This window comes from Truncatella angustata, assembly GCF_020726525.1.
Source record: "Truncatella angustata strain MPI-SDFR-AT-0073 chromosome Unknown BKA67scaffold_1, whole genome shotgun sequence".
Taxonomy (NCBI): Eukaryota; Fungi; Ascomycota; class Sordariomycetes; order Amphisphaeriales; family Sporocadaceae; genus Truncatella; species Truncatella angustata.
Window position 1 is genome coordinate 873,202 of NW_025763381.1, and position 23,354 is coordinate 896,555.

The following is a 23,354-nucleotide window of genomic DNA, read 5'->3' on the forward strand; positions in this document are numbered from 1 at the left end:
TCCAGTACAGCCAGTAACTCTTTTTGGAGAACAGCCGGTAAGTTGGAGTTTTTCGACCGTATCTTCCCGACATACAAAGCAATTGGTCACCGAGTGCACGTGTTCTTCCAGATGACTGCCATCATGAACATTGTGGAGGATTTCCTGCGGTTCCGAGGCTTGAAGTTCATGCGCTTGCATGGTACTACCAAAGCTGAAGACCGTTCTGACTTACTGAAGGGCTTCAACGCACCGGATTCACCTTTTTTCATGTAATTGCATCCCATTCGTGCTGGTTGTCTTGGGTTGAAGTTGCAGACTGCAGACATTGTCATTATTTACAACCGTGAGTAATGCTTTTGTATCCCGCCAATTGCACTATCCAGAGATCCTGCGCAGTGTTTCGCCTTGCTTGCAGCTGGGTTTTCCTCGTCCCTATCAACAAGCCCAGTTGTAATGCGAATTTTGAGAGGAATTGAAGAAAAGCCCATCATGGTTGGCAGGGTATTTCAATATAAATAAGCTACGGCTGGAACCTTGACCCTTCTGTTATCAAGGATACCAATATGATTGGCAGCGAACTCGAGAGTATCAGAAACAGCTAGGTGAATTGATGAAAGGCATAGCCAAAAAAAAAATTTAATTTTTACCGAGTGGGATTCTGGGGTGGCCTTATACCTGGGATGATCTAAGGCCTATAGATGTACGACCCCGCTTCTGAGACGCAACTCCTTTATGGCGAGGTATATGAAAATGAGTTGTGGATGCATGTGTCGTTCAAAAATGACCAGAAAAAGATCGGATCGATAATATAATACGGCACCAAGTAATTAAGCAGGGCACGCTGGTTATTCTGGAACAGATTGACCCTTTGTAGTTTCCTTCTTATTACAAGTGCCTATGCGTGTACTAACGACGTCTTCTGCCCAGTTGGCGGAATGGCTCCTAGGATTTCCGGATGGTACTGTGCCAAAAATGCGAAGAACAATCTTGAACTTCTTTGACTTGGTGTCTGCTCTTTATCTTGCTTCTTGTTACTCGCGAAGGAGCAGCTCTTCAATTATTCCATCTGCGTTGAATATTATGGTAGTGGCTTCCTTGACATATCTGGCAACCACAACCTTCTAGATAAAAAGCTATCTTCAGTTCATGTAATTTTCGGCCGTTAAGGAGATGGGGATGGGAGCACACGACCTAATTGTAAGGGAATAAGCACTTTAGTGAGTTTATTCACCAAAGGAGCGCTGGGACATTCGATAGTTCGAATTAATTAGTATTAAGGGCTGTTGCCCTTTTCTGGTCTGGGACGTGAATGTATATCCCATGTAAGGTTTAACCTCTGGTACATGAATGCATGTGCCTTAATTGCTGAGTAAAAGTAACTGCCAATCAATGGTGTAAGCTCTCGCAGCACCACTCTATGGTGTAGATCAAGATTGGGCCATGTACGGAGTAAATGATACTCAAATCCGAACGCCGAAACTGACTACCCAGGCTGAGCACCGGTCCTAATTAACACGCCAATCTTAATGCAGCCTAATCCAGGCACCGTCAGCATCATGAATCTCCAGTAGTTAAATCCGTCAAGCACCCGCTGTTCTTGTTGAGGTTCTGTCACTTATTTTAACACAGTTGCCCACGAGATGGATGACAAGAGTAAATCAATGGGCGGCGCATCTCGCAACTTGCGACGCGGGTCCTCGAGCACCTTCAAATTCATCGCATTGGGAGCCTTGGTGTGCTTCGCCATCTTTCAATTCCCATGGCGCCCGACATACAAGCACCATCATCAATGCGATGCGTCTTTCGACGGCAAGTACAAGTATCCTGGCGAAAAGATCACATGGGAGATCTGTGGTGAGCTTATTGGTCGCAAGCTCGAATGCAGCGAGATCGATGTGCCTATGGACCAATTCAATGCAGAGAACTCTGGTAACAAAACATTCAGCATTCCACTCATTCGCCTCCGGGGAAAGAATGCCACACAGAATGTTTTGCTCAACCCAGGTGGCCCTGGCGGCTCCGGCATTGAATTCCTATATCGTAAGGGTGAACAGCTCAATGCTTACATTGGAGAGGGTTTTCATTTGCTCTCATTTGATCCTCGCGGAGTAAATGGTTCCAGACCTCGAGCGAGTTGCTACCCGAGTCAGGAGGCGAGGCGCGAGCTTTCGCCTGTCAGGAGTGAAAAGGTCATCGAGGACAGTGCGGAGACGTATGCGTGGTCAAAGAACTTCGTCGCAGCTTGTCCAGACACAATGGGAGAGCACGGCAGCTACATCAACACACCGCAAACGGCTGCCGACATGAACAGCATTCTTGAGGCAGTCGGGCAGAAGGATATGGTCTACTGGGGATTCAGTTATGGAACGGTTCTTGGCCAAACATACGCCACGCTTTTCCCCGAACGATCGGAGCGCGTCATTATCGATGGTGTGGTCAATAACTTCGAGTGGTATGAAGACCGTTTTTATACAGAATCGCTATCGGATACTGAAAGAGTTATGTCGGGATTCTTCGATGAATGTATCAAGTCAGGCAAGAATTGTACCCTGTCATCTCTTGCGAAGACCAAAGAGGAATTGCAAGACAAGGTGTTGAGCTTCATTGATAAACTGGAGGAACCTTTGAGCGTCTATGTGAACAACACTTCCTGGGGTCAATTGACGCGCGAGAAAATCTTGAACACCGCCATTTTCCCCGCTCTCTACAAACCAGCCAACTGGTACGTTCTAGCTGATCGACTCGCAAAGTTGCTTCAAGGCAATGCGACGGAAGCCTTCCTCGCATACGGCGGTAAAGGACCATTTGATGGAATCTTTCAAGATGACAGTAACGTCCACGTCGAGAACAACGACGGCATGACTGGATCACAATACTGGCCCCAGGGCCGCGAGGAGTTACTGGACCTCATTTTGCCCTTCATGAACACGAGCCTTTTTGCACAATTCACGAATAGCGGCCTCTACACAAAACAACAATGGGCTGTTCACAAGACGCACCAATTTGTGCAAAAGTTAGGTGTCAAGACCGCGCACCCTCTTCTGATTCTTTCGACAACGTACGACCCTGTTTGTCCGCTCATCTCTGCTCGATCCGCCAATGCGGCATTCGAAGGGTCGCAAATGATTGAGTTGCGAGGGTATGGCCACTGCACTCTCGCTATGCCGTCCAACTGCATTGCCAAGCACGTCCGGGCTTTCCTATACAACGGAACCCTCCCAGCCAACTACACGCAATGCGATGTGGATGGTCCGTATTTTTTCAAGCCGGAAGAGAACGGCACGCCTGTCGCAGCGCTACGGCATTTCGAGCAAACTGAAGATCAACGTATTCATCGTGCTCAGGTCGAAATCGCAATGGATGAAAGTTGGCCATACGTATGGTAAAATTCGTCACTTCTTTCATGAGCTTCTAGCTATTTTCGCAATCCACTGAGCTGCAGAAGTCTAAGATTAGCTCAGACTGCATCCCGGAATCAACTATAGTATAAGGGTTTCTGTTCCCCATTTGCCAACCCTACGACTCACCACCAAACCATGCCTGAAGAAGACACTAGACTAGGTTAGATTGGTCTTTTATGTCAACCTCACTGAGTCGAAATCGTGCTATTTCCCACATTTTGAGACCTGTCGTTCTTTCGGGATTCGTATCACATGCCTTCGCCCTCATGCGGTAGCTAATCCATTGTTTATGCTACGTGCGGACTGACCTTATTTCTTGGTCAATTTGCTGGCAGGCTTGGTCTTGTCAAAATGATGTCCCAATGTCTTGGCAGGCATTTTAATTGGACTTGTGCTCTTTGCTCGCAAGTCGATATTCGTCTCTGACTACACTGCCTGGGAGACCTGCAGTTTCGTCTCTATCTTGACCATTCTTATGTTACTTCTAGAATCACTATACTTCGTACGTCTTTGATAACAGACCTTGGGGTGCTTACTCGTACTTGATTTGTAGGAATTTTCAATTAAAACTGGTCTCTATAGCTTTTTGGATCAGACTGAAATTTTGCAGCTTGATATTTATAGTGTAATACAAGTAGGTATGTCATAGTTTAATCAGGGTAAAAGCGTTGACGTTACCGCCCTGCAACACCAACGTCAACCAGTCATACGGGGGGCCATTCCTGTTCGTTAGCACAAGAAGCCAATCCTGCGGCTCTGCCTACTTACGCCTTGAGTTGCTATTGCGGCGCCATGGTTCTCGGATCTGCCCTTGTTCGCGCTTCGTAGGTTTGCTGCTTCCGACCCATTGCATGACTGCACGGTCGAAGACAGTACGCACTATCGGGCTGGACGTCATCAGTACATGATACAGCTCCAAAGACTACCTACAGTCCGATATTATGTGCTTTCGACACTTGTAAGCTGTAGAGTGCTTTCAGCCGCAGGATAAGCCTCATCATTCGCTAATGATATCGTTGACAGCCACCACGGGTATGCGACCACCTTGTAGCTACAGGTTATGGGCGCTATAGTCCTACGCGGCTTGGCAAGAAAATGACACTCGGTGAAGTCATGATGGCCTCCTTCCTTATATGCGCGAAATTGAGGCTATTTCATTTTCAGGGGGGAAATTCATCTCAAAGATAGACTTCGAATAGCGCGGGCTAGACAGCAACATGCATATCCAATCCACCGGCTCGACAAATTACACATCCCCAATGCGCGGGCCTTTGCTTGATAGGAGACCACAAACAGCAGTCTCTTGCCAAGACTCGACCATGATGCTGGTAAGCCCATTGGAATTGGCGATTTGTAGAAGAAACAGAATCAAGGCCAGCGCCAACAAGTCTTTTTAGTATATTCATTTGACGGCTTAACAATACTCAATGAGATTATGTGACATAGGAAATCACCGTCAACGACAACAAGGCAAGTGGCATCCAATTTGCCAAAGATATATACGGCCAAGAGACGATCTTAGCTAGTTAGTAGGTTAACTAACCTAACCTAGGTTAGTGGTTAGGAGTTACTCTAACGATAGCGATGCGATTTCGCTCCCCTGACAGTCACGCCCTGTGACTGACACGTGTAATTTCACTTTGCAAGATACTTGCACCAACCGCCGCAGGCTCAATTGCAATTGCCACATCAAGACACATGTCCGCGAGTATTGAATTGAATAACTTTGAGCAATAGTTTGGTTCATCGTTTGAGAATTCGATCATGGCCTCTCGCCCACTATCTCCCATGACGATAGAGGCCCCTCTGGCGAACAACGTAGCGCCAGCTGGCCCGTCTGTCGCTATTATTTCAACTGAAACCCAAGCCACCAACTCTCACCAGTCTATCTCCCGGAGCCGAACAGTTTTCATCATTTCTTGCATTACTTGTATAACTGGCATAGGAAGTCTACTAGGTGGTTTACTCACAGTTTGTATACCTGTGATTGCAAAGGATTTGCGCATACCACAAGAGCTGCAATTATGGCCAGCAGCTGCCTTTGCCCTCGCGAGCGGCTGCACGCTACTTCCTGTAAGCTTATCCCATCTGAAGTTCTCGATCTACCGTCCCAATGCCTACCGCCTTCTAAAAGTCTCAAAACAACATCACATGTTTTCGTTCCACAGATTCTAAGTTTTACTGCGTTACAAGTACTTATTACGGCATTAATCTTAGTGTGGTGCTGCCGCCGACGTTTTGGGCTGCCGGCGTGCAGTTTTGTTCGGTGCTTTGCTTCAGGTCGCAAGCACTGTTGGGGCGGGGCTGGCAAACACTTCGACACAACTTATCGCCCTACGCAGTGTTGCTGGTCTTGCGGCGTCTTTCTGCCTCCCTGGCGCCGTAGGCACAGTCGCACATTGTTTTCCGCTGAGTGGGAGCCCGCGCCGTCGCAGCACTGCTTTTGCGGCAATGGGTGGTGGGCAGGCTGTTGGTTTTGGACTGGGCCTTGTGCTTGGTGGAGTATGCGCTGGTAAGTGGTCAAAATTGCTCATAATTGCTATACCTAACCTAGGTTTTCTTGATACTTATAACGGGCGCGAAAGCCTTACACCTCAATACCATCTCAGATTTTCAGTTTCAAGGAAGTAGAAGCGAAAGCTAACGAACCTCTTCAAACTAGACACTATTGGCTGGCGCTGGGGCTTCTATGGTGCCGCGATAGTTAACTGCATCGTCCTGGCTTTGGCATTCTGGGCACTCCCCCACAGCGCGGATGGGGGTCCTCTTGGACGAGCAGCATTCGCTCGCTTCTTAGCTGATGTCGATTGGGTTGGTGCACTGCTGATTAGTACTAGCCTTGCACTGTTATCGTATGAGCTTTCCGTTGCCACAGCCTTGGACGCTGCTCAGACAATGCGTACGCCGCAGAACATCATACTTCTGTGCACAGCAGTCACACTGCTACCTATATCCAGCCTATGGATGCATCGACAGACACGACTCGGCCGTCCTGCACTGATACCAAATGCTCTATGGAAGAATGTGCCCTTTACTGCCGTCTGCGTTACAGTGTTCCTATTATGGGCCAGCCTGAATGCTAGTGAACAATTCACAGCTTTGTATTTGGAGGATGTGCTCGACAAGTCGGCTCTTACAGCATCCTTGTACTTTCTACCGGCTCCTATTGGTGGCGCTATCATGAACGCAGCTACCGCCAGCTTATTGCCGCGCATGCGGCCTTCGCTTGCTGTGCCTGCGGCCTGTCTTGTCAGTTCTGTTGCTACATTGCTGCTCGCGATTCTGTGTCGTGTCGACGGCCCAGGGTATTGGCAGGTTATGTTCCAGGCCATGTTACTGAATCCACTTGGTATGGACATGGTTTATACCATTGCAAACCTGGTCGTGACAGAGGCGTTCCCCGCAAAGACGCAGGCACTAGCAGGCGGAATTTTTAATATGCTAGCACAAATTGGGCAGAGTTTCGGAGTCGCAACTACAGCAGTAATTGCACGACATGTTACGGCAAAGGTAAATGGTGGAAGCCCTCAGGAGGCATTGCTTCAAGGTTACAAAGCTGGTTGGTGGTACAACTGTGCACTGGTATTGGCTTCTGTAGCCGTGACCCATTGGGGGCTCAAGGGTGTCGGCAGACTGGGCGTCAAAAGAGATTGAAGCGACCTTCACCGCAAACTATAAGAGAATTTTATGTTCCCACCGGCATGGAAATCTGTGCTCTCCAGCGGCCTCTCAGCAAAGAATTCGCATCGGCAGGGCCAGCCAGCCTTCCATCATGCACATCAATAAACCACACGCTACGCAAAATGGAGAAGGGGGTGAAGCCGTACGAGATATATGACCGGCCAGGTGGATTTCATGGGAAGATAAAGAGGTAGATGGTACTTAACATCGCCAACTCCAAGTCACGCGTCTCCAACAACTTTGTTCAAGCCTGCCGCTGACCTTGCGTCCATTCTTTGACACGTCTACTAGTCTGAACTAGGTGCTAGCGATTATTTGGTTTCTTAGTGGTTGTATCTCATATTGTAAGAATTGTTTTCCATGAAAAGATGCAGAGGTGCCCTGACTATATTCAAGCGATTAAAGCCTCCTTGGACAAAGCAGGTTTCACAAAGTCTATCTCAATAGATCATCTAAAAGTCACTAGAAGCATCTTTATAACTTCCCAAATGGCATGGACAGGCAAGTAATTTCCATGGTGAAAAAAAAAAAAAAAAACACCTATGCGCTGTGTATGAGGGATATACGATACCCTCCTGCGGCTCCCTTCAATATCAAGTATCGTAGTGACGCTTTGTCTTTTACATGTTTAAACATCATAGCAAGAAGACAAATGAAACATGCTGCACAAGACTGTAGTCCTGGGTCTGAAATATACTTTGTTGTAAGATAAATACCTCACTATACTTCGATCAGAAATTGCAGACTCTCTTGAAATTAGAGCGGCCTGTCTCAAAACACCGTGATTGCTTTGTAAATAACCACAAGGACTATTTCCAATGGAAGGCTGTCTAGAGTGCAATTATTGGGGAGTGATAAGTGACAACATGACCAATCACAAAGAGACATTTCTTAGTTCAAAATGATTGTAGCTGCGCGCGGGTAGTCATACGAAAGCGCATCAACACACTAACCGGTTACTTCATAAATAGGTGCTTGTGTCAAGACTAAGCCTAGGTGATTTTACGTCCACGTAAGGGCCCTAGAGTCTCATGAGCTCAACCATGAGAACAATCTTAACCCGAGGACGGACTGTTTGCTGGGAAAGTAAGCGGATGGAACATAAAGTAATGCACTAACGTTAACAGATCGAACAATTTACAAACTCACCATGATTACTCATATTTTCCGATGTTCGATTACCAGCTTCCTAATTGGAGGACGTAGTGGATCATTTTAGGCTAGGCTCATGTGTATTATATCAATCTAAGACAACTTAAAGGTACCCGTAACTTAACCTTAATAAACCTCAAGGTTGTATGCGCCACCGATCCGTACTCTATTATATCACCCATAGATGTCCCAAACAACATCAGACCCAGTCAGCCACATACTAGTGACCGTTTTGTCGAAGCCTGGGTGTGTTGGGACCAATTGCCGCGCTGCAGAGGCCCAATCATACTTTTGCACACACGGTTGGTGCCATCCCTTTTTGAAACTCCTGCCACAGCGACAGACTCCCATAGCTGGAGTATTGACTCGATCATCCCTTTATTGGCTTATTCTATCGTCTACCATGACGTTTTTGTTATTAAAGTATTTAGTGTACATAGTCTACATTGAGCATTATATTCCAGTGTTCAATTCGAATCGACAATAATTTTACATATGACAATTTCATGTAACGATTGATGAGGAGATAAGCCGAACTTTATCGACTCCATCCCTCAGTTCGAGTACGAAACTGCGTAGACTCTTTGCTTCAGCGTGCTTGCTCGATCTGCGAGATTGCGATTGGCCGGGTTATACAAATTGAAACGCCGTGGCACTATCCGAACAGATCTGTCCCCGACAACATTCATCAAACAACCCTATTCTCCCTCATGTTCTTTATATCATGTGTCTTCCGGTGCAAATCGATTTTAAATCAATACGCACGACCAGCCAAAATTACTAGCGTTCAGGAAATATTACAGAATGATCAATTATTATTTACTCAAGCCGAAGGCTTATTGTCAACAAGCTTCCATAATCGTCAGGTGACTACCGTACTAACCGCGATTTGGAATTAACAGCCAATGATTAACACAGCAGGGTTGCCTTGTGTTGAGCAGAATTTTCACGTTGCGGCCGTGAAATGAGTTATTCCAAGCTTGAGAAGTATTCTATGACAAACTAGGTCAGAGTTACATTACTTGTCATGAACCATTCAAATAGCCTTGCATTCAAGATCAAAATTACGGAAATCCTTGTTCTTAGTTCAACGTTTTGGCAAGCCCCTGTCTTCCTGTTCCCGGTTCAAACCTATATGCATGTCGCGAAACCACATCGTTGAGCTTACCAGACCATGTCCTATTCCACACTAGTTTCTGACTCGACGCTGAACTACATCCCGAACTTCTGTCGCTGCTGGCACTAAGGCTGACCTAGTAAGCTGCATCTAAGACTCGACATATAAGCCGATGTATCCTCATCTAGGGAAACTATTTCAAATAACTGGCTTCAAATTGCCAAGGCGAAGTGCATCTGCAGCTCACCCACCAACGATCAGTTGGTTTCATTGGGTTTAAACAAAGCTGGGTCATTGGAAGAATACCAACAACCCTCAAGCGGCTGCATGATAAATCTCCGAGATACCCGCCTTGGGGCAGTCTAGCGACATTTTGTTTGCGTAAGTTAACACGTATTCGGCAAATGTGCAATTGATCCAATTCCACGTCGCGGTAACATTACACTTACATTATACAGCATCTCCAAATGTAGAAGACACACTATCGTCGGCTATGCGAGTATCTGCGGGCCACCCCGGACCTCTGCGTGAGAAAGTCTGTTGATATATCATTCAAAAGGAGCGAGTTGAAGGGTAGCGAAGGAAACTACGGTTTCAAATGTGCCCTTACACAGAGAATGGGGAGAATTATGATGGTAACATGTGCATAACTAGCCCCGAAGTTGCGATAAAAAGAATATAAGCCGCCCACTGAGCGGGTATACATGCAAAGTGGTCGGCCACAAAAATTTACAAGGGCCACAACCGCTTGATAAAGTGAGGTTAACGATAAAATGGAATAGCCTGGAAGTTAATACACTATGATACTTGATACAACTCGGGCGCCATCTTGTGATATGGGATGACAGGTGGCCACATGTATGACGGTTAGACGTTTCAGTACTACAACTGCGTGTGCATCTATATGCACTGGGTGTAAATAGAAAAGGCTTTCTGCAGATTCTAAGACATCATGTCGCCGTGCATTATGAACTTAGTTCAACAAGTGATCCCAGCCAGCTCGCTCGGACTCACCTAGCCCTTGAATCAGCTGGCGTTCCTGGCCTACCAAAGGTTGTGAGCGAAAAGCCTCATTGGCCTTTCGGAGTGCGTCTGCGAAAAGATGCTCGCGCGACTCTATGAGATCTAGGATGGCAGCCATCTCATCGTCATGAGCTACCCTCAGACTAAGTAAAACAGTGTTAGCAGTAGTCCTACAAGCGGTTTGGCTTAGATTGGAGGTCCCCGGAGGACTCACTCTTCATCTGTCACAGACGGTGGTATAAGCAGGAGAATGCCATGTCCAAAACGCATGATTAGTTTGGCCCAGTGCTTCCCACTCTTTCTCCATACTTGGATCTTGCTAATTCTGGTTTTGCGCCAGTCGGCCCCTTCGTACTTTTTCTGGTCCGGGGGAAACATCAGGTCCGCAAAACGGTGCTGCACCATTGACTTGTGGTTGCCCTTGGGTAACATAGACTTTGATATCTGGTGTTCGTCACACCAGGAGAGAAATGTCTGGGGGTTTTCTTGTGCTAGGGTGTATGCGTGGTAAAAGTGGGCCATGGCTATCCTCTTCTTGATCTTGTGGTTCTGCTCTCCAAATATATTGCACTCGATAGCAAGCGCTAGCTTGGGAAGCATCCGTAGAAACCCTGAGCCATCACGTATGTGAGACATGCCAGGGAAGCTGTACGGCTCAGGCAGGGACTGAGAAGCTCCACGATATTTTGGATCCTGCAACTGCATGGCAAACTCTTCGGCCTCAGCTACAATCTCCGGCTTCCCAATCTCCAGGAACTTCTGAGCCAGCTTGGGGCTGTTACGAAGTAGGACTGCCAAGACGCAGGTAGCATCATCAGGCTGCGCGTCGGACTTTTCTTTCGAGTCCTTGCCTCGTGGGTAGAGTTTCCGTCGTTTCGGCCGAGCCTGCGGCCTCAGTGTCGGAGAACCCCGAGATGTATGACTATGCTCACTAGCAGGTGGCGATGGCTGGCTATTGACTGCGGGTGTTCCCGCCGTGCCACCGTCGAAACCATTGAAGAACGAAGGATACTGAGAAACCTGCATCACGGTCAGTATTTGATGAGATACTCGTGTGCCCATTCATGGACCTGTGCATGTTTTGATGACGGGATTCAAATCGGAGCCACGATCCTTATTATGCGCCCGTGTCGCAGAGCCCTTTTTTGAAGAAGCACTGTTTAAACATGAAATCCGTCGCGATGTGTGGGAATCCAGGACAACTTACATCCAGAGGGCTGGTGTCTATCCAGGAATTATTTGGCGTGTTCATGGATACTTGTTAAGTAAGTCTTGTGCTCCGTGACAAAACCCGACAGACTGGTCTGTAGGGGTGCGGACCATGACTTACAGGGGTGAACAACTGCAAGGCTTTGGCCTGCCGATGACGAGTTAGGGGTGGTTGACGACCTCCGCACGACATCATGCTCCAGGCTGAACAGTTTCTCAACTACCTTGCTGTTCTCCTCCTTGATCCGATCAGGAGCAAACGCAGTCTGGCTGAGGGCCATTGAATGGATTTGATCGATTGACCTGTGAACTTCGGCGTATATGTCCTCGATGTTCGGTGACTCAAATACGCTAAGATCAAAATCAAAGAACGAAGTATCACCATGTGTTAAACCGGCGTGACTTTGCCCATCGCCGCTCTGCTGGCCCACAGACGCCGAGGCTAGAAGAAGGTTATCCATTGAATGGAGTCTTGGAAGTCTTGGACGAGTATTGGCAAACTGTCTAGTCTCTCGGCCATTATCTATGGGCGTGGGCAAGAGGCACTAAATACGCCAATATACAACGACCACGAAATACTCGGGGGCTAGCGCTTATAATGGCACACTGGTGGCCAGAAAGTCTACAGACGATAAGTGCATACGGAGGTCACTACCAATTAGTCGAACCATGTTCAACAGTAGCAGCTGCTAACGGTCCGCGGCTGCAGGGAACCTGGACTGCTTGCAAGGCATGGAGGCACTAAACCCCGCTGGATAAGACGCTATAAGCAAGAACTCTGGAGCACTAAGATCGCTAAGAATAGCACTGGTAGAGTAGGCATTTACCACTAAAAATCACCCGGTAAGATAATAGTCATGTAAGATAAGACATCTACGGAGAGGGGGTTGCCGGCAGCTGGAAGTCTTGGCGACCAGTGTAAAAGTCATGAATATACAATGTAGCTAGACTATCCAAGGTACATCATGCTATGCTTATTCATGCATCTAAGCCAGGCGATCTGCTGTGCTACAAGCAATTGACTCGATTGATATATGTGTACTTTGATCAATGGAATAAGCCATCTTCGATACTTCTTTTCTCGGTATCCGAATATCAACCAACGGTCCACGACTTCCTAGGTTAGGGGCTAGTCTAGTCGGCAATGAACCAGCCACGCGCTAATTACCACTCGGGCGAACCAATTCTCTGGATGCGGATACCACTCAAGTCGTCCCTAGAAAATTTATTCACACGTGTATTGTATATTGGGCCGCGCGTAGTTAGCGGGGGTTTTGCCTGAGCCTGCCGATCGAATGTAATCTATTTGATCTATACAATCGGAGTCGACGTACTAAGGAAATATATTAGGGGGACCCAGAACACCGGCCCTCCTTCGATAGGTCCAGTCGGCAGACTGGGTAATGGCTCCTGGGTGCCGTTACTAGTGTAAGTAGAAGCAGTCAATGGTTTCACGTCGCTTAAGGATCACTTCCCTGCCTGCAGATGTGACTACCATGCATCAATGGTGTCACCCCAGTTTGAGTTGATTAGCATTCGAGGTACGGCTCGTGATTGAACTGGCTCAAGCCCCCTGGCAACCCGCCCTAAACTCGATTCTTTTCATTGATAAGGCAGTGTTCTTTGGGGTTTGACTTCCAATAGCTATTTGTTCGTGGGGGTTCAACTTGTGCAGCATCAATTTTGACAACGATAATATTCCTTAGTTCCCTTCAAGCCTTCACGATCGTGACGCCATGAAAATGGGCAGATTCGTCTGTTTCAAATAGCTTATAATTATCTTGGGTCGATGGACATGAACTTGGTCGTAGTAGCAAGGATCAATAATTGGGCAACGCGAACTGTCTTATACAAGGTGTAGCTGTATGCTTTATAGCAGGTCTAGCCAAGTTCAATTATTGCCTGCTGGCTCACCAAGTACGTAACACTGAATCACATTGTCATCATGTCCACATAGGTGGAGCCATAGCCCCGAGTATGTTCTCATCCTCTCCATCAGTGCTCTGCCCCAGCAACCATCCAATACCACGGACCGCATCACTATTAGCTTTCTTTGAGGCACTAAGGCTCGGAAAGAACCCGAAGTGCCAGTGAGGAACGCCAGGGTAGACATTGAGCTTGGTCTTGACACCAGCCTTCCTTAGTACGCGCTCATATATGAGTCCGTCATCTCTCATGGGGTCTGCGCCGCTGACTTGAATATAGCTTGGCGGCATCTCGTTATGAGGGTTTGCACTATTAAATGGTGACCAGTCCGGTGAGTGAACATCGGGCTTCGCTGTCTCAATCACACTGTAGAGGTTTTTAGTGTCTACAAGAGTCGCATCGGCGCATTGCTCGCGCGAAATGAACACGGCAGCATACTCGGCCGGCACAATCCTCTCATCCAACAGGCATGGCATGCACATCCATGCGCCAGTCAGTGCAGGAGACAAACCCTCCCTCACAGCTCGCTGCACGGTCACGGCCGTCAGGTTTGCGCCGGATGATACACCGCCTAGGACAAACCCGACCCTTGGATCAGCACCCAGAGACGCAGCATTTGCGCCCAGCCATTTGACCGAATCCCAGATGTCGTGAGGTGCCGTGGGAAAAACATATTCAGGCGCTAGTCTGTGTGTCACACACACCACAGTCGCTCCATACATCGTGCAAATACCTTGAGCAAAGGGAGACATCTGATGTGTCGTCCCCATTGCAAAACCTCCGGCATGCACAAGGATCACGAGGGGACTGCCAGAGCCTGGCACTTTCTCGGGCTTGAAGATGCGCATTTCATTCTCATGGCCATCTGCCATTGCAATCCTTTGCGTCGTAGACATGTAGCGATCGTTCATCCACTCCTCCATCTGGTTGCGGATCATGCGCATACCAACCACATTCTCAATGGGCGGAAGTTGCACGGGATTCTCCTTGACGTACTACTCAAGTTGTGAGCAGATTCGTCAAGAAAGGTGTTTATCTAAGACAGCTTACCGTTGTGAATTCCTCACTCGATTTATGTCAGCACTTTTAAGCTATAAAATAAGATGCGGTCACGGCTTACTCGGGCTCTAGCAGCTGGCTGATCTTCTCGACCGTGTCATACTCTTTCAATATGATAGGATCCATTGTGGCGAGCTACAACTTACCACAAGTTCAGCTCGAGATTTTCGTCATAAATGTATTTGCAGGAGATAGAGCGATGAATTCCCAGATTCCCAAGATGTGTTCTCAATATAAAAGGGCGCGGGATACATTGGTAAGGCTTCATGTCTGCTGCGTTTCTTGACTTATGTTCGACAATGGGCAACGCTCTGGCTTGATAACCTCACATATTGCTTGCATTCTGGTCCAAATTCTGCGGGGCAATGATGAAGCACCGACTGGTAAGACGGAATCAAAACATCGCCATGATATGTCCTTAGTTTCACGACAAGAGCTGATATGACGTCCTACAGCAGCATAGTTGAATGCGGCCACTAGAAGCAGAGGCCAAGGCCTAGATCCTACGCTGGGATTACGCTGTCCCGGATATCGCCAATCTTGGTAGGATGCACTCGTCGCGCAGCTGTTTCACTAAAGGATCGCCGGAGCATGTCAGACTTGAGTCTGGACCTCAAAGTACCTCACATTGCATGCCTGAAGTCCACTGGCTCTTGCGTCGACCAACAAAGTTTGGAGAAGACCCCGGCTGAAAAAGCATGGATGCAGGGGGCTAGTTCGGACATGGTGGAGCTTGCTGTATCGCCATTCCAAAGATTTTTGAGCTTGTTTTTCCGCCAAGCAACGTAAGCTTGCTTTCCCCAGCTTGACTGAAGACCCACTGCACCAAAATACCAAATCGTAGGTATGGCAAGCGACGCGTACGATCGAGACATATGCCATGAGTCTGCATCACGGTGGACAAGCTGGATCAATATACTGTGGAGCCACCGCGAATACTACGTCGACCCCGATGCGCTCATCTTGACATGGGCTATGTGACCTCGTCTTTTTCGGGGCTAGTAAATAGGCAGTCTCGCCCCTCATTCTTCCTGCTATGCCACGGTTGTTGTCAACCGGTCGCTATGGGTCGCGGTTGGTTGAAATTTACCGGGCAACATTCTGTTTCTCCCCTCTTCCGGGTTTGGCTCCATGTAAAGCGGAACACCTGTCAGAAGAAGCCGACACAGATAGTGGAATATTTGGATTTAGGAGCAGGAAAAAAACGCCTTCAAATATTGACAGTTCCTTATTTTAAGGGAGATGGCAAATTCGCATTGCATAGTATGATATTTGTATTTTTACATCCACCAGAATAGCGTGTCGCGTCTTCCTCGTTGCCATCTTGATCATTGCCTATTCTTCTACTTGGACTAAAGTTGATTTCTTTAAGATGGCTTTTCAAGATATTGTCTTGTGGCTCATTGGGTTTTATTATAAGATCTTTTCAAGGGTCGACTATAAAGATAGTCGCGTCAACGAGAGCGCGCCCGGGAAATTAATTAAGGAAAAGGATAGTTCAGTAGAAGCCCGAGCTCAACCGCTTGCTCTGGACAGCGCTGATCGGCTAGCTTTGGATCAATTCCAGATCAATTCGCTCTTGAAGAATGAGAGGTATTACAGAGACTGTCGCCAGTGGCAGAACCTGAGGAACTGCTACCATCCTAGCCCGTCCAAGACTCGCATACAGGTTGGGGCGTAAGGACTTCCCAAGAGACACCAGCTACGTCACAACGAAATGCTTATGTTTGGCAGATTTCAGGGCAACATCGATGGTTTCATGAACCTCTCACAAATGAGCAGTCCGCCTGGCCTCAAAATACTCCATCTTGTAGATGCTGTGGATATTGAGGTTCAAGGGTCAAAAGCCGTCGCTGTTGGGCTAGACACGACTCTCAACCGATTCGAGCACCAAGGCAGTGAGCTTGACTTGACTAACATCTCTCGTACGATCTCTCGCCTTGAGAAGGTTGAGGGTAAGGGCTGGAAGATCTGCTCCTGGGAGACCATATACAACCGAGACACTCTGGTGCCTGTAGACCCAAATACTACTACGTTGCCTGAGATCGGAGAATCTGTCAAGGGCCGAAAGAGCTATCGACATTTAGCATGGTTCATTTCCCAGAAGGGGGTGAAGATGCCAGATACCTTGGCTGGTGATGATGACCCGAGTACTGTTGGAAAAGTCCTCAAGGAGACTCAAGAATGGCTCAAGAGTGAGTCGTAAGCTGGCATAAAAGCAGTGTCAAGGCAGCATATTGTGACTATACATAGTCCATTCGCAATGAGGAAAGTAGCACAAACGAGGCCAAAACACTAGTCACAAAGTATTGATGCTTGCATATTGTTTTTTTTTTTTAAAATACATAGGATAATCATGAACGTATAACGGATCATAGCACGTGCCAGGGAATACAACCTCCAAATCGAGTATAAAGTCCAGGAGAGGCATTTTGAGCGCGCGAGCTCCATCTTTAAAACCATTCAGTTAAGATTATGATTCTGAATATCTATTAATAAGCGAAGCACCGAATTCTAAATGAATTATTTAAATTCTACAGTTGAGAAATCGACGACTTTTCGGGTGTTTCACCGAGTGACAACGCCGATGCACAAGTTACCTCAGCACAATGTAGTACCTTCGCACTTGCTATCAGCAGAGCTCCCGAATATTGGACCACCAATCAATATGAACAACCAAACTCAAATAAACGGAAAATTTCTTGGCATGTAATTATTTAGGAGTGATCTCGTGCTTATTGGTGGAACCATCCTGTCACGTGAAACTCCCACACGCAACCGATTTTGATAGCAGACATGAATGCTGCCACAAAACTCTCTTTTCGTGTTATAACTTAACAAAAGAGCTCTTGCATTACATCTCAAAGTAAATGACTACTTCACGAAGCCATGGTTCCTGAACAATTAACAAAACTTGCAGCAGAGCTGTCAGAAGCCTGCAATAATTACAAGCCGACTGCAGCTCTAGAGCCCAGCCCAGAACGAGATGCGATCCTTCACAAAGCGCGAGAGATCACGCTGGCACTGACCTCACCACTGCACTTCACAAGGACCCAGATTGGGAACATGTACGCGTTGACGAGCCTGCGGACAATCCTGCACCTTGGGATCCTTCAGCGCATCCCGTCGTCAGGGAGCATATCTATTGAGGCTCTGGCTCGTCAAAGCGGGATTCAATCCTCACTGCTTGAGAGACTGCTACGAGTGCTTGTGATCACGCAGTTTATCACGCAGAACGACGAAGGAAAGATAGCCCACACTCGTCTCTCTCGGTCCTATGGCGCAGCAATGGGCCCCGCCATGATGTTCCAGACAACGTATGATGACTGTTTGCCTGGACTTGGTCGTTTGCACCAATATATGACTGAGCGAAGGTCGTTTACGGAGCCAACGGACCAAGCTTACAATCCTTTCACTTGGAGCCGGGGCCAGGATGGCCGGACGGTGTGGGACATTATGGCCGAAACGAGGGGACTCGAGGTTTTTCAAATGGCCCTGGCAACCATGGACAAGAAATTCCCTGCCACTGGTTTCTTTGACTTCGGCTCGCTCGCCACAGATGATGAGCCGGATCGAGTGATTTTGGTGGATGTGGGCGGCGGCATAGGCCGCACGCTCGGAGCCATCATCAAGTCGAGCCCTGAGCTGGAGAAAAAGCAGGCAAGATTTATTCTGCAGGACCTCGAAGATCCCATCAAGCAGGCGCAGAAGTCGGGATTTCTTCCCTCGGGCGTTCGTGCCATGGCACACAACATGTTCGAGGCGCAGCCGGTCAAAGGTAAGTGGCTTGGTAAACAGACCTCCGATGTGCATGAATATTATCAACCCCCTTGGCTTACAAAACCCTCACAGGTGCCAAAGCATACTATCTGCGCCGAGTACTCCATGACTACTCCGACGATAAGTGCGTAGAGATTCTGAAGCATCTCATTGCAGCTGCGAAAGAAGACACTGTCTTCCTCATCTCCGAAATGATGGTCCCGGCGAGTATGGGTGAAAGTGAGCTTCCTATCATCTGTATGGATATGTCAATGATGAATATGGGTGGGAAAGAAAGGTCAGAGAAGCAGTGGATCAAGGTTTTAGATGCTTCTGGTTTGGAACTCAGAAATGTGTGGAAAGGCTTTGGTACAGACCGGCTGCTCGAGACTCGTCTTGCAAAAACCTAGGTAAATGGAGCCGGTGGGGCAAATGACGCGAGTTCAGATACATAAAGTTTCTGCAGTGACTAGATGTCTCAGGTAGACATACATTCAGACTTGGGTAAGACGGTATCTTCTCTATATAAAGTTCATGTGTAAACGGCCATGAAGCAGAATAATATGGAAGTGAAGAATATGCAAACAGGTAGAGTTAATTAATACCCTATGAAGAAGAAACTATCAAGCCGAGTAATTCCTTAAATATTATTTACATACATTTGTATGCTGGAAATGAGTTTCTCTCTAGTGATATTTTAAGTGATAATGTATATCATGTTCCGGCGTGTATAACAAAGATTCCCACTAGCATTTCCTCGACGCAGCATCATGAGCTGTAAGAAATCTCGTTGTCGCCGTCCCGCTTAGCATTGATGTTTATAATTGACGGTTCCCACTACTGCACCAAAAAGCGTACTCGCTCATTGGATAGGTCATGCTTTTCTGGAAATGGGGCAAAATAGTCGTACCTTGGATCTACGCAGGCGCGGTCCGTCTCATATAGTTGGAGGTCGAACTTTCGGATTAATGTGGCTAGGCATAGATAGAGCTCAGCGTATGCTAGGCTATTGTATACTGTTAGTTGACGGCAGGCTATATTACAGTGTCGGCGTGTCACAAGTTGGGAACCAAACCAAAAGCAGTGGGGGAGCGTTGTCGAACTTACGGAATGGCTAGACACTGCCGCGACCCCCTAGAGAAGGTTACCAGGTACTTCTCAAGCTCCCTGGACTTCTCGCCCTGCATCCACCTCTCGGGCCTGAATTCGAACGGCTCGGGATAAATGTCTGGATTATGATGGATAAACCGATGCGTCATGCCGATAGGCGTTCCCTTCGGTATTAGCCATTCCTGGAAATGCATCTCTTCATGCGGATTGAGCCTTTGCAGCCGAGCCATAGGTCCGAGCGCCAGACGTAGTGCCTCCTTGATGCAGCCGCGTAGGAACGGTAAACCCTCCAACACAGCAACCTCTGGCGCCGGGGCCTTTGGATCAGACCACACGCTGGCAAGATCCGCCTTGACGCGATCGTGAATGGCTGGGTCTGCCAGAATATAGTACGTGGCAATATCAAGCACATAGCTTGGCGTGCCCGCGCCCGCACCCATGACCATCAGGGCCACCTGGAAGATACGATTGGGAGTCTTCTCTTCAGGTGGCAGCTTGTTGGTCTTATACTCCTCAAAAATTGTGGGTGGGCTCCCTTCGTCCTTTTCATGGCGGATCTCGTGCATCATAGCTTTTTCCGTATGTTGTCTCAATTTCTGGAAGTTCCAACTCAAGCGTTAGGCGACCATTGAATCGATGATAAGGCTTTTGAAACTTGCCTCTGCCCATAGTGTGACGTTCTTTAGACTACCTTTGGGGAATAGCCAGTCGGGTAGGGCCGAGAGGCCGAGAGCTATGTTGTTTACTATAGGGTATTCGCGAAAAAAGTAGATGTTCTTGAACGTATTCTGCGTTGCCGAGAAATATCCCTCGCTGTACTCGGGGTCCTCAACAAATCCCCAATGTCGCCCAAATGCATACTCACAGATAATATCGGTGGTCATAGCTCGGAACATCAGTGATGCCTTGACTGGCTCGCCCTTGCCCTTATGTGAGATGAGGTGGTTACACAGGGCCTGTATCCTGTCACGCACAATGTACGTCATTTGATTTGTCTTCTGCTGTGAAAAGTAGTTCTGTAGGACCTGTCGACGCTGCTTATGCTGTGTTGAAGACGGTGTATGGACGAGATTATCTTCATTCACATGTTAGCATGCTGCTCAATAAGAGGTCCAAAGAGGCTCTTTTGTACCTATGGCAAAGCTTCGTTTCCAAAGATGCGCATTGAAGTTGAATAGCTCGTCGAAATACTCCGGATCATTCACGTGGAGTTCAAAGGGATTGATGCGCACGATGGGACCATACTGCCTGTGCCATTCTTCAATCTTTTCGCCGAACTTGCCGCCTGTGCCATCTGCGAAGACCTCATAGTAAGCCTCGTAGCATCGTGTCATCGCCGTGAGCTTTGGACCCGGAAATCTCGCCAAGGGGTGGAGAGTGATTCGGTATATGGCTTTGAGAATGTATAAAGATACAAGAAGTATCGGAAACCATACTAAAGCCTGGCCGAGGAGAGACCTGATGTCACCTCTAAGCCACAAATACTCCATGTCTACAGATGTGACTCGACCTAATGATGCTAAACAGGGCTCCCGGGAATGGTTTAAATCAGCAGATGAAATGAAGATGGGAACGTTCCTGATATAAACGAAGTTGGCTAGCTTTTCTCTACACGTTCATCTGAAAACAAAGAACTACTTGTCGTGCGCAATTTTATAGTGACGGTCATATTTGTTATAAACTTGATTCGTTTGATCGTTTGAAATTAAACTGCAGTAAATAATAAATGAGAAGTTATGTGGTCTATATATCACTGTCCGCTTGTGAATGTAGCTTTTTCAATAACTTCCAAGTTCCAAAATCTACGTTTATCCAATGTCCCACATGTAACGTTCAGCACTTCATGAACGTGGGAGCATAAGATCAGTGTATTCCAATATTCTCTGGCTGAGAGTGGAAGGGGGGTTGGATTCAATAATGTGGGGAGTTATACTCTATATTTACTCACAGGTGCTCCCAACTGTGCGTACAAGGATTCGATTGGACCTCACGTCGTTCGTTGCGCGGGCCTTTTGACCAGGAATGCTGCCGGGTTCGTCCACATTTATACTAGGGAACTTATCGGGAACTTCAATCTCTAATTGTATACTAAAACATCGACGTTCAAGTCTGTTTCATTGGACTAGTAAATTTACACGCACGTCTTGGATAATTCCTGCAGTGGGACACGTATGGTTCACGGTTTAGATAGTATACTGAAGGGAGATCGATTTAGGTCCACAAACCTTTCCAGTCACTTTGTCGCTAAACGCGTGTATTGCGTAGTAGAGGTCGAAGAAGACTTGGTGCCATCAAACGACTCTTGCTCGTTTAGATGTTCCACAAAAATGTAATGCTGTAAGTCAAGATATAATATATTTACCAAATCTCTATACTTTTGAAATGCATGAACTTGATCGCTTCCTTGGCTATCTCTTCACGACTTTCAGCACATATTGATCTGTTTGCGTATTTGTGTTAAACAAAAGGCCAACATGACGGGAAACCCAGAATGGATGAAGCTCGCAGAGGTTGATCCAGATCTGGATAAGGTATTGGAAAGCCTGAAGCAGTCCCATCGCAAATACGTATACTAAGTCGCGAGCTACGAGTAGTTTCTAAAAGCAGCTGCCGCTTCACCCAAACCCGGCCCTCCTCCAGGACTTGAGACCGACTATGCCGCGCAACGTGCTTTCTTGCACAAGACCAAAAAGGCTGTCAACGCCAGGGCATTTCCAACCAGCACGGGACTGATCATCGAAGATAGCTTAATTTCAGCTCGTGACGGTTACCAGATCCCTATCCGCACGTACAAGCCCGTCAATCCCCCCAAGACAGGAAGCCCACTCATCGTCATTTTCCACGGTGGAGGTTTCACGCTGGGCGACCTCGAGACCGAGGAGGGTAGCTGCCGGAATTTCTGTCAGCAGCTTGGATGTACTGTAGTTAATGTTGATTATCGTCTTGCCCCTGAAAACCCATTCCCTACTCCCTTGTACGACGCTTACGATTCCGTAAAATGGGTAAGTCAATATCTATTTATATTCTCGTACGCCAGATGCAGATTTCAAATACGAACCAATGTCGACTGACCAATTCAGGCCGCTTCCAACGCGTCAAAACTCGGCGCTAATCCGGATGCCGGCTTCCTCCTAGGTGCCGTTTCAGCCGGGGCCAACCTTGCCCTTGTTTCCGCCACTTTGGCCCGGGATGAAAAACTCTCACCTCCTTTAACCGGGCTCTGGCTATCCATTCCGATTGTAATGAGTATGAAATTTCCTCCTGCACATCTGGTGGCGGAATTGCAGTCTTTTGAGCAGTGCAAAGAAGCGCCTGTTCTCAATGCCAAGACCTGGAAAGTCCTAATAGATGCATACAAACCGGACGAGCGCTCACGGCTATTCAATCTGTACAGTGAGACAGACCCTGTCAGTCGTGCCGGACTGCCGCCGGTCTACTTTCAGGTCTGCGGTTGGGACCCACTGCGAGATGAAGCGTTGTGCTTTGAAAGAGAGCTTAGAGAGGAACATGGAACAAAGACGAAGCTGAAGCTATACCCGGGCATGCCACATGGCTTTTGGTCCTTCTTTCCGCAGCTAGGGAAAACGCCGCAGTGGGTTGCAGAAACCGTTAGTGGGATCCAGTGGCTACTTGACGTGGGAAAGCAAGAAAGTTGAAATTAGATCGGATAGCATATCTTATATCCATATATGTGACATACTCAAGATTGGATAAACTATATGTACCGAAAAAACTCTATGGCGAACATGTACTCTGTGTACAGGGAGTTCATCATCAATCGATTAGATTTTTTCTGGTTTGAGCAGGTTTAATACAGCAATACTCTGTCGAATTTGGTACATCCCAGCTTTTTTTTCAATTCTCTTTTTCAGTATTTTTAATACCAAAAATGTATAAGATCATTTGAAAATGACCTTGGACTGTTTGAAGTTCGC

At 47.4% G+C, this 23,354-nt stretch overlaps 7 protein-coding genes across 7 annotated transcripts; 4 read left to right on the forward strand and 3 right to left on the reverse strand.

Annotated features, from left to right (window-relative positions):
- Nucleotides 1–1,643: 1,643 nt before the first annotated feature.
- On the forward strand, nt 1,644–3,368 carry BKA67DRAFT_510293 (Alpha/Beta hydrolase protein; the record flags this gene model as incomplete). Its single annotated transcript, XM_046097313.1, has 1 exon — nt 1,644–3,368. The coding sequence occupies one exon, from the start codon at nt 1,644–1,646 to the stop codon at nt 3,366–3,368; it is 1,725 nt and encodes a 574-aa protein (XP_045963274.1).
- Nucleotides 3,369–5,010: 1,642 nt separating this feature from the next.
- Nucleotides 5,011–7,527, forward strand: BKA67DRAFT_543701 (major facilitator superfamily domain-containing protein). The gene is made up of 3 exons (XM_046101204.1): nt 5,011–5,456; nt 5,601–5,895; nt 6,046–7,527. Exons 1-3 carry the CDS (start codon nt 5,148–5,150, stop codon nt 7,035–7,037), a joined length of 1,596 nt encoding a protein of 531 aa, XP_045963275.1. The 5' UTR covers nt 5,011–5,147; the 3' UTR covers nt 7,038–7,527.
- Nucleotides 7,528–10,244: 2,717 nt separating this feature from the next.
- BKA67DRAFT_685727 (uncharacterized protein) lies at nt 10,245–12,233 on the reverse strand. Its single transcript, XM_046109008.1, has 4 exons — nt 11,687–12,233; nt 11,564–11,613; nt 10,571–11,376; nt 10,245–10,499 (listed from the first exon to the last, which is right to left on the reverse strand). The coding sequence occupies exons 1-4, from the start codon at nt 12,024–12,026 to the stop codon at nt 10,307–10,309; spliced, it is 1,389 nt and encodes a 462-aa protein (XP_045963276.1). The 5' UTR covers nt 12,027–12,233; the 3' UTR covers nt 10,245–10,306.
- A 1,162-nt stretch (nt 12,234–13,395) lies between these two features.
- BKA67DRAFT_543709 (Alpha/Beta hydrolase protein) lies at nt 13,396–14,586 on the reverse strand. Its single transcript, XM_046101205.1, has one exon. It carries the CDS (start codon nt 14,433–14,435, stop codon nt 13,509–13,511), a length of 927 nt encoding a protein of 308 aa, XP_045963277.1. The 5' UTR covers nt 14,436–14,586; the 3' UTR covers nt 13,396–13,508.
- A 1,336-nt stretch (nt 14,587–15,922) lies between these two features.
- Nucleotides 15,923–18,719, forward strand: BKA67DRAFT_652398 (O-methyltransferase-domain-containing protein; the record flags this gene model as incomplete). The annotated part of the gene is made up of 4 exons (XM_046106159.1): nt 15,923–16,227; nt 16,285–16,745; nt 17,471–18,328; nt 18,403–18,719. 4 exons carry the CDS (start codon nt 15,923–15,925, stop codon nt 18,717–18,719), a joined length of 1,941 nt encoding a protein of 646 aa, XP_045963278.1.
- Nucleotides 18,720–19,146: 427 nt separating this feature from the next.
- BKA67DRAFT_665996 (cytochrome P450) lies at nt 19,147–20,909 on the reverse strand (the record flags this gene model as incomplete). The annotated part of the gene is made up of 4 exons (XM_046108585.1): nt 19,147–19,315; nt 19,417–19,976; nt 20,046–20,494; nt 20,552–20,909. 4 exons carry the CDS (start codon nt 20,907–20,909, stop codon nt 19,147–19,149), a joined length of 1,536 nt encoding a protein of 511 aa, XP_045963279.1.
- A 984-nt stretch (nt 20,910–21,893) lies between these two features.
- BKA67DRAFT_685730 (Alpha/Beta hydrolase protein) lies at nt 21,894–23,226 on the forward strand (the record flags this gene model as incomplete). The annotated part of the gene is made up of 3 exons (XM_046109009.1): nt 21,894–21,950; nt 22,014–22,421; nt 22,500–23,226. The coding sequence occupies 3 exons, from the start codon at nt 21,894–21,896 to the stop codon at nt 23,073–23,075; spliced, it is 1,041 nt and encodes a 346-aa protein (XP_045963280.1). The 3' UTR covers nt 23,076–23,226.
- Between the last annotated feature and the right edge of the window lie 128 nt (nt 23,227–23,354).

What these genes read in the sequence shown, in the direction of transcription:
- BKA67DRAFT_543701 (XM_046101204.1), top strand. Translation starts at nt 5,148, where the DNA reads ATGGCCTCTCGCCCACTATCTCCCATGACGATAGAGGCCCCTCTGGCG. An exon ending in GCGGCTGCACGCTACTTCCT is followed by an intron (nt 5,457 to 5,600) that starts GTAAGCTTATCC and finishes CATTAATCTTAG; the next exon opens with TGTGGTGCTGCCGCCGACGT. An exon ending in GCTTGGTGGAGTATGCGCTG is followed by an intron (nt 5,896 to 6,045) that starts GTAAGTGGTCAA and finishes TCTTCAAACTAG; the next exon opens with ACACTATTGGCTGGCGCTGG.
- BKA67DRAFT_685727 (XM_046109008.1), bottom strand. Translation starts at nt 12,026, where the DNA reads ATGGATAACCTTCTTCTAGCCTCGGCGTCTGTGGGCCAGCAGAGCGGC. An exon ending in CCTTGCAGTTGTTCACCCCT is followed by an intron (nt 11,614 to 11,686) that starts GTAAGTCATGGT and finishes TTACTTAACAAG; the next exon opens with TATCCATGAACACGCCAAAT. An exon ending in TAGACACCAGCCCTCTGGAT is followed by an intron (nt 11,377 to 11,563) that starts GTAAGTTGTCCT and finishes ACCGTGATGCAG; the next exon opens with GTTTCTCAGTATCCTTCGTT.
- BKA67DRAFT_543709 (XM_046101205.1), bottom strand. Translation starts at nt 14,435, where the DNA reads ATGCGCATGATCCGCAACCAGATGGAGGAGTGGATGAACGATCGCTAC.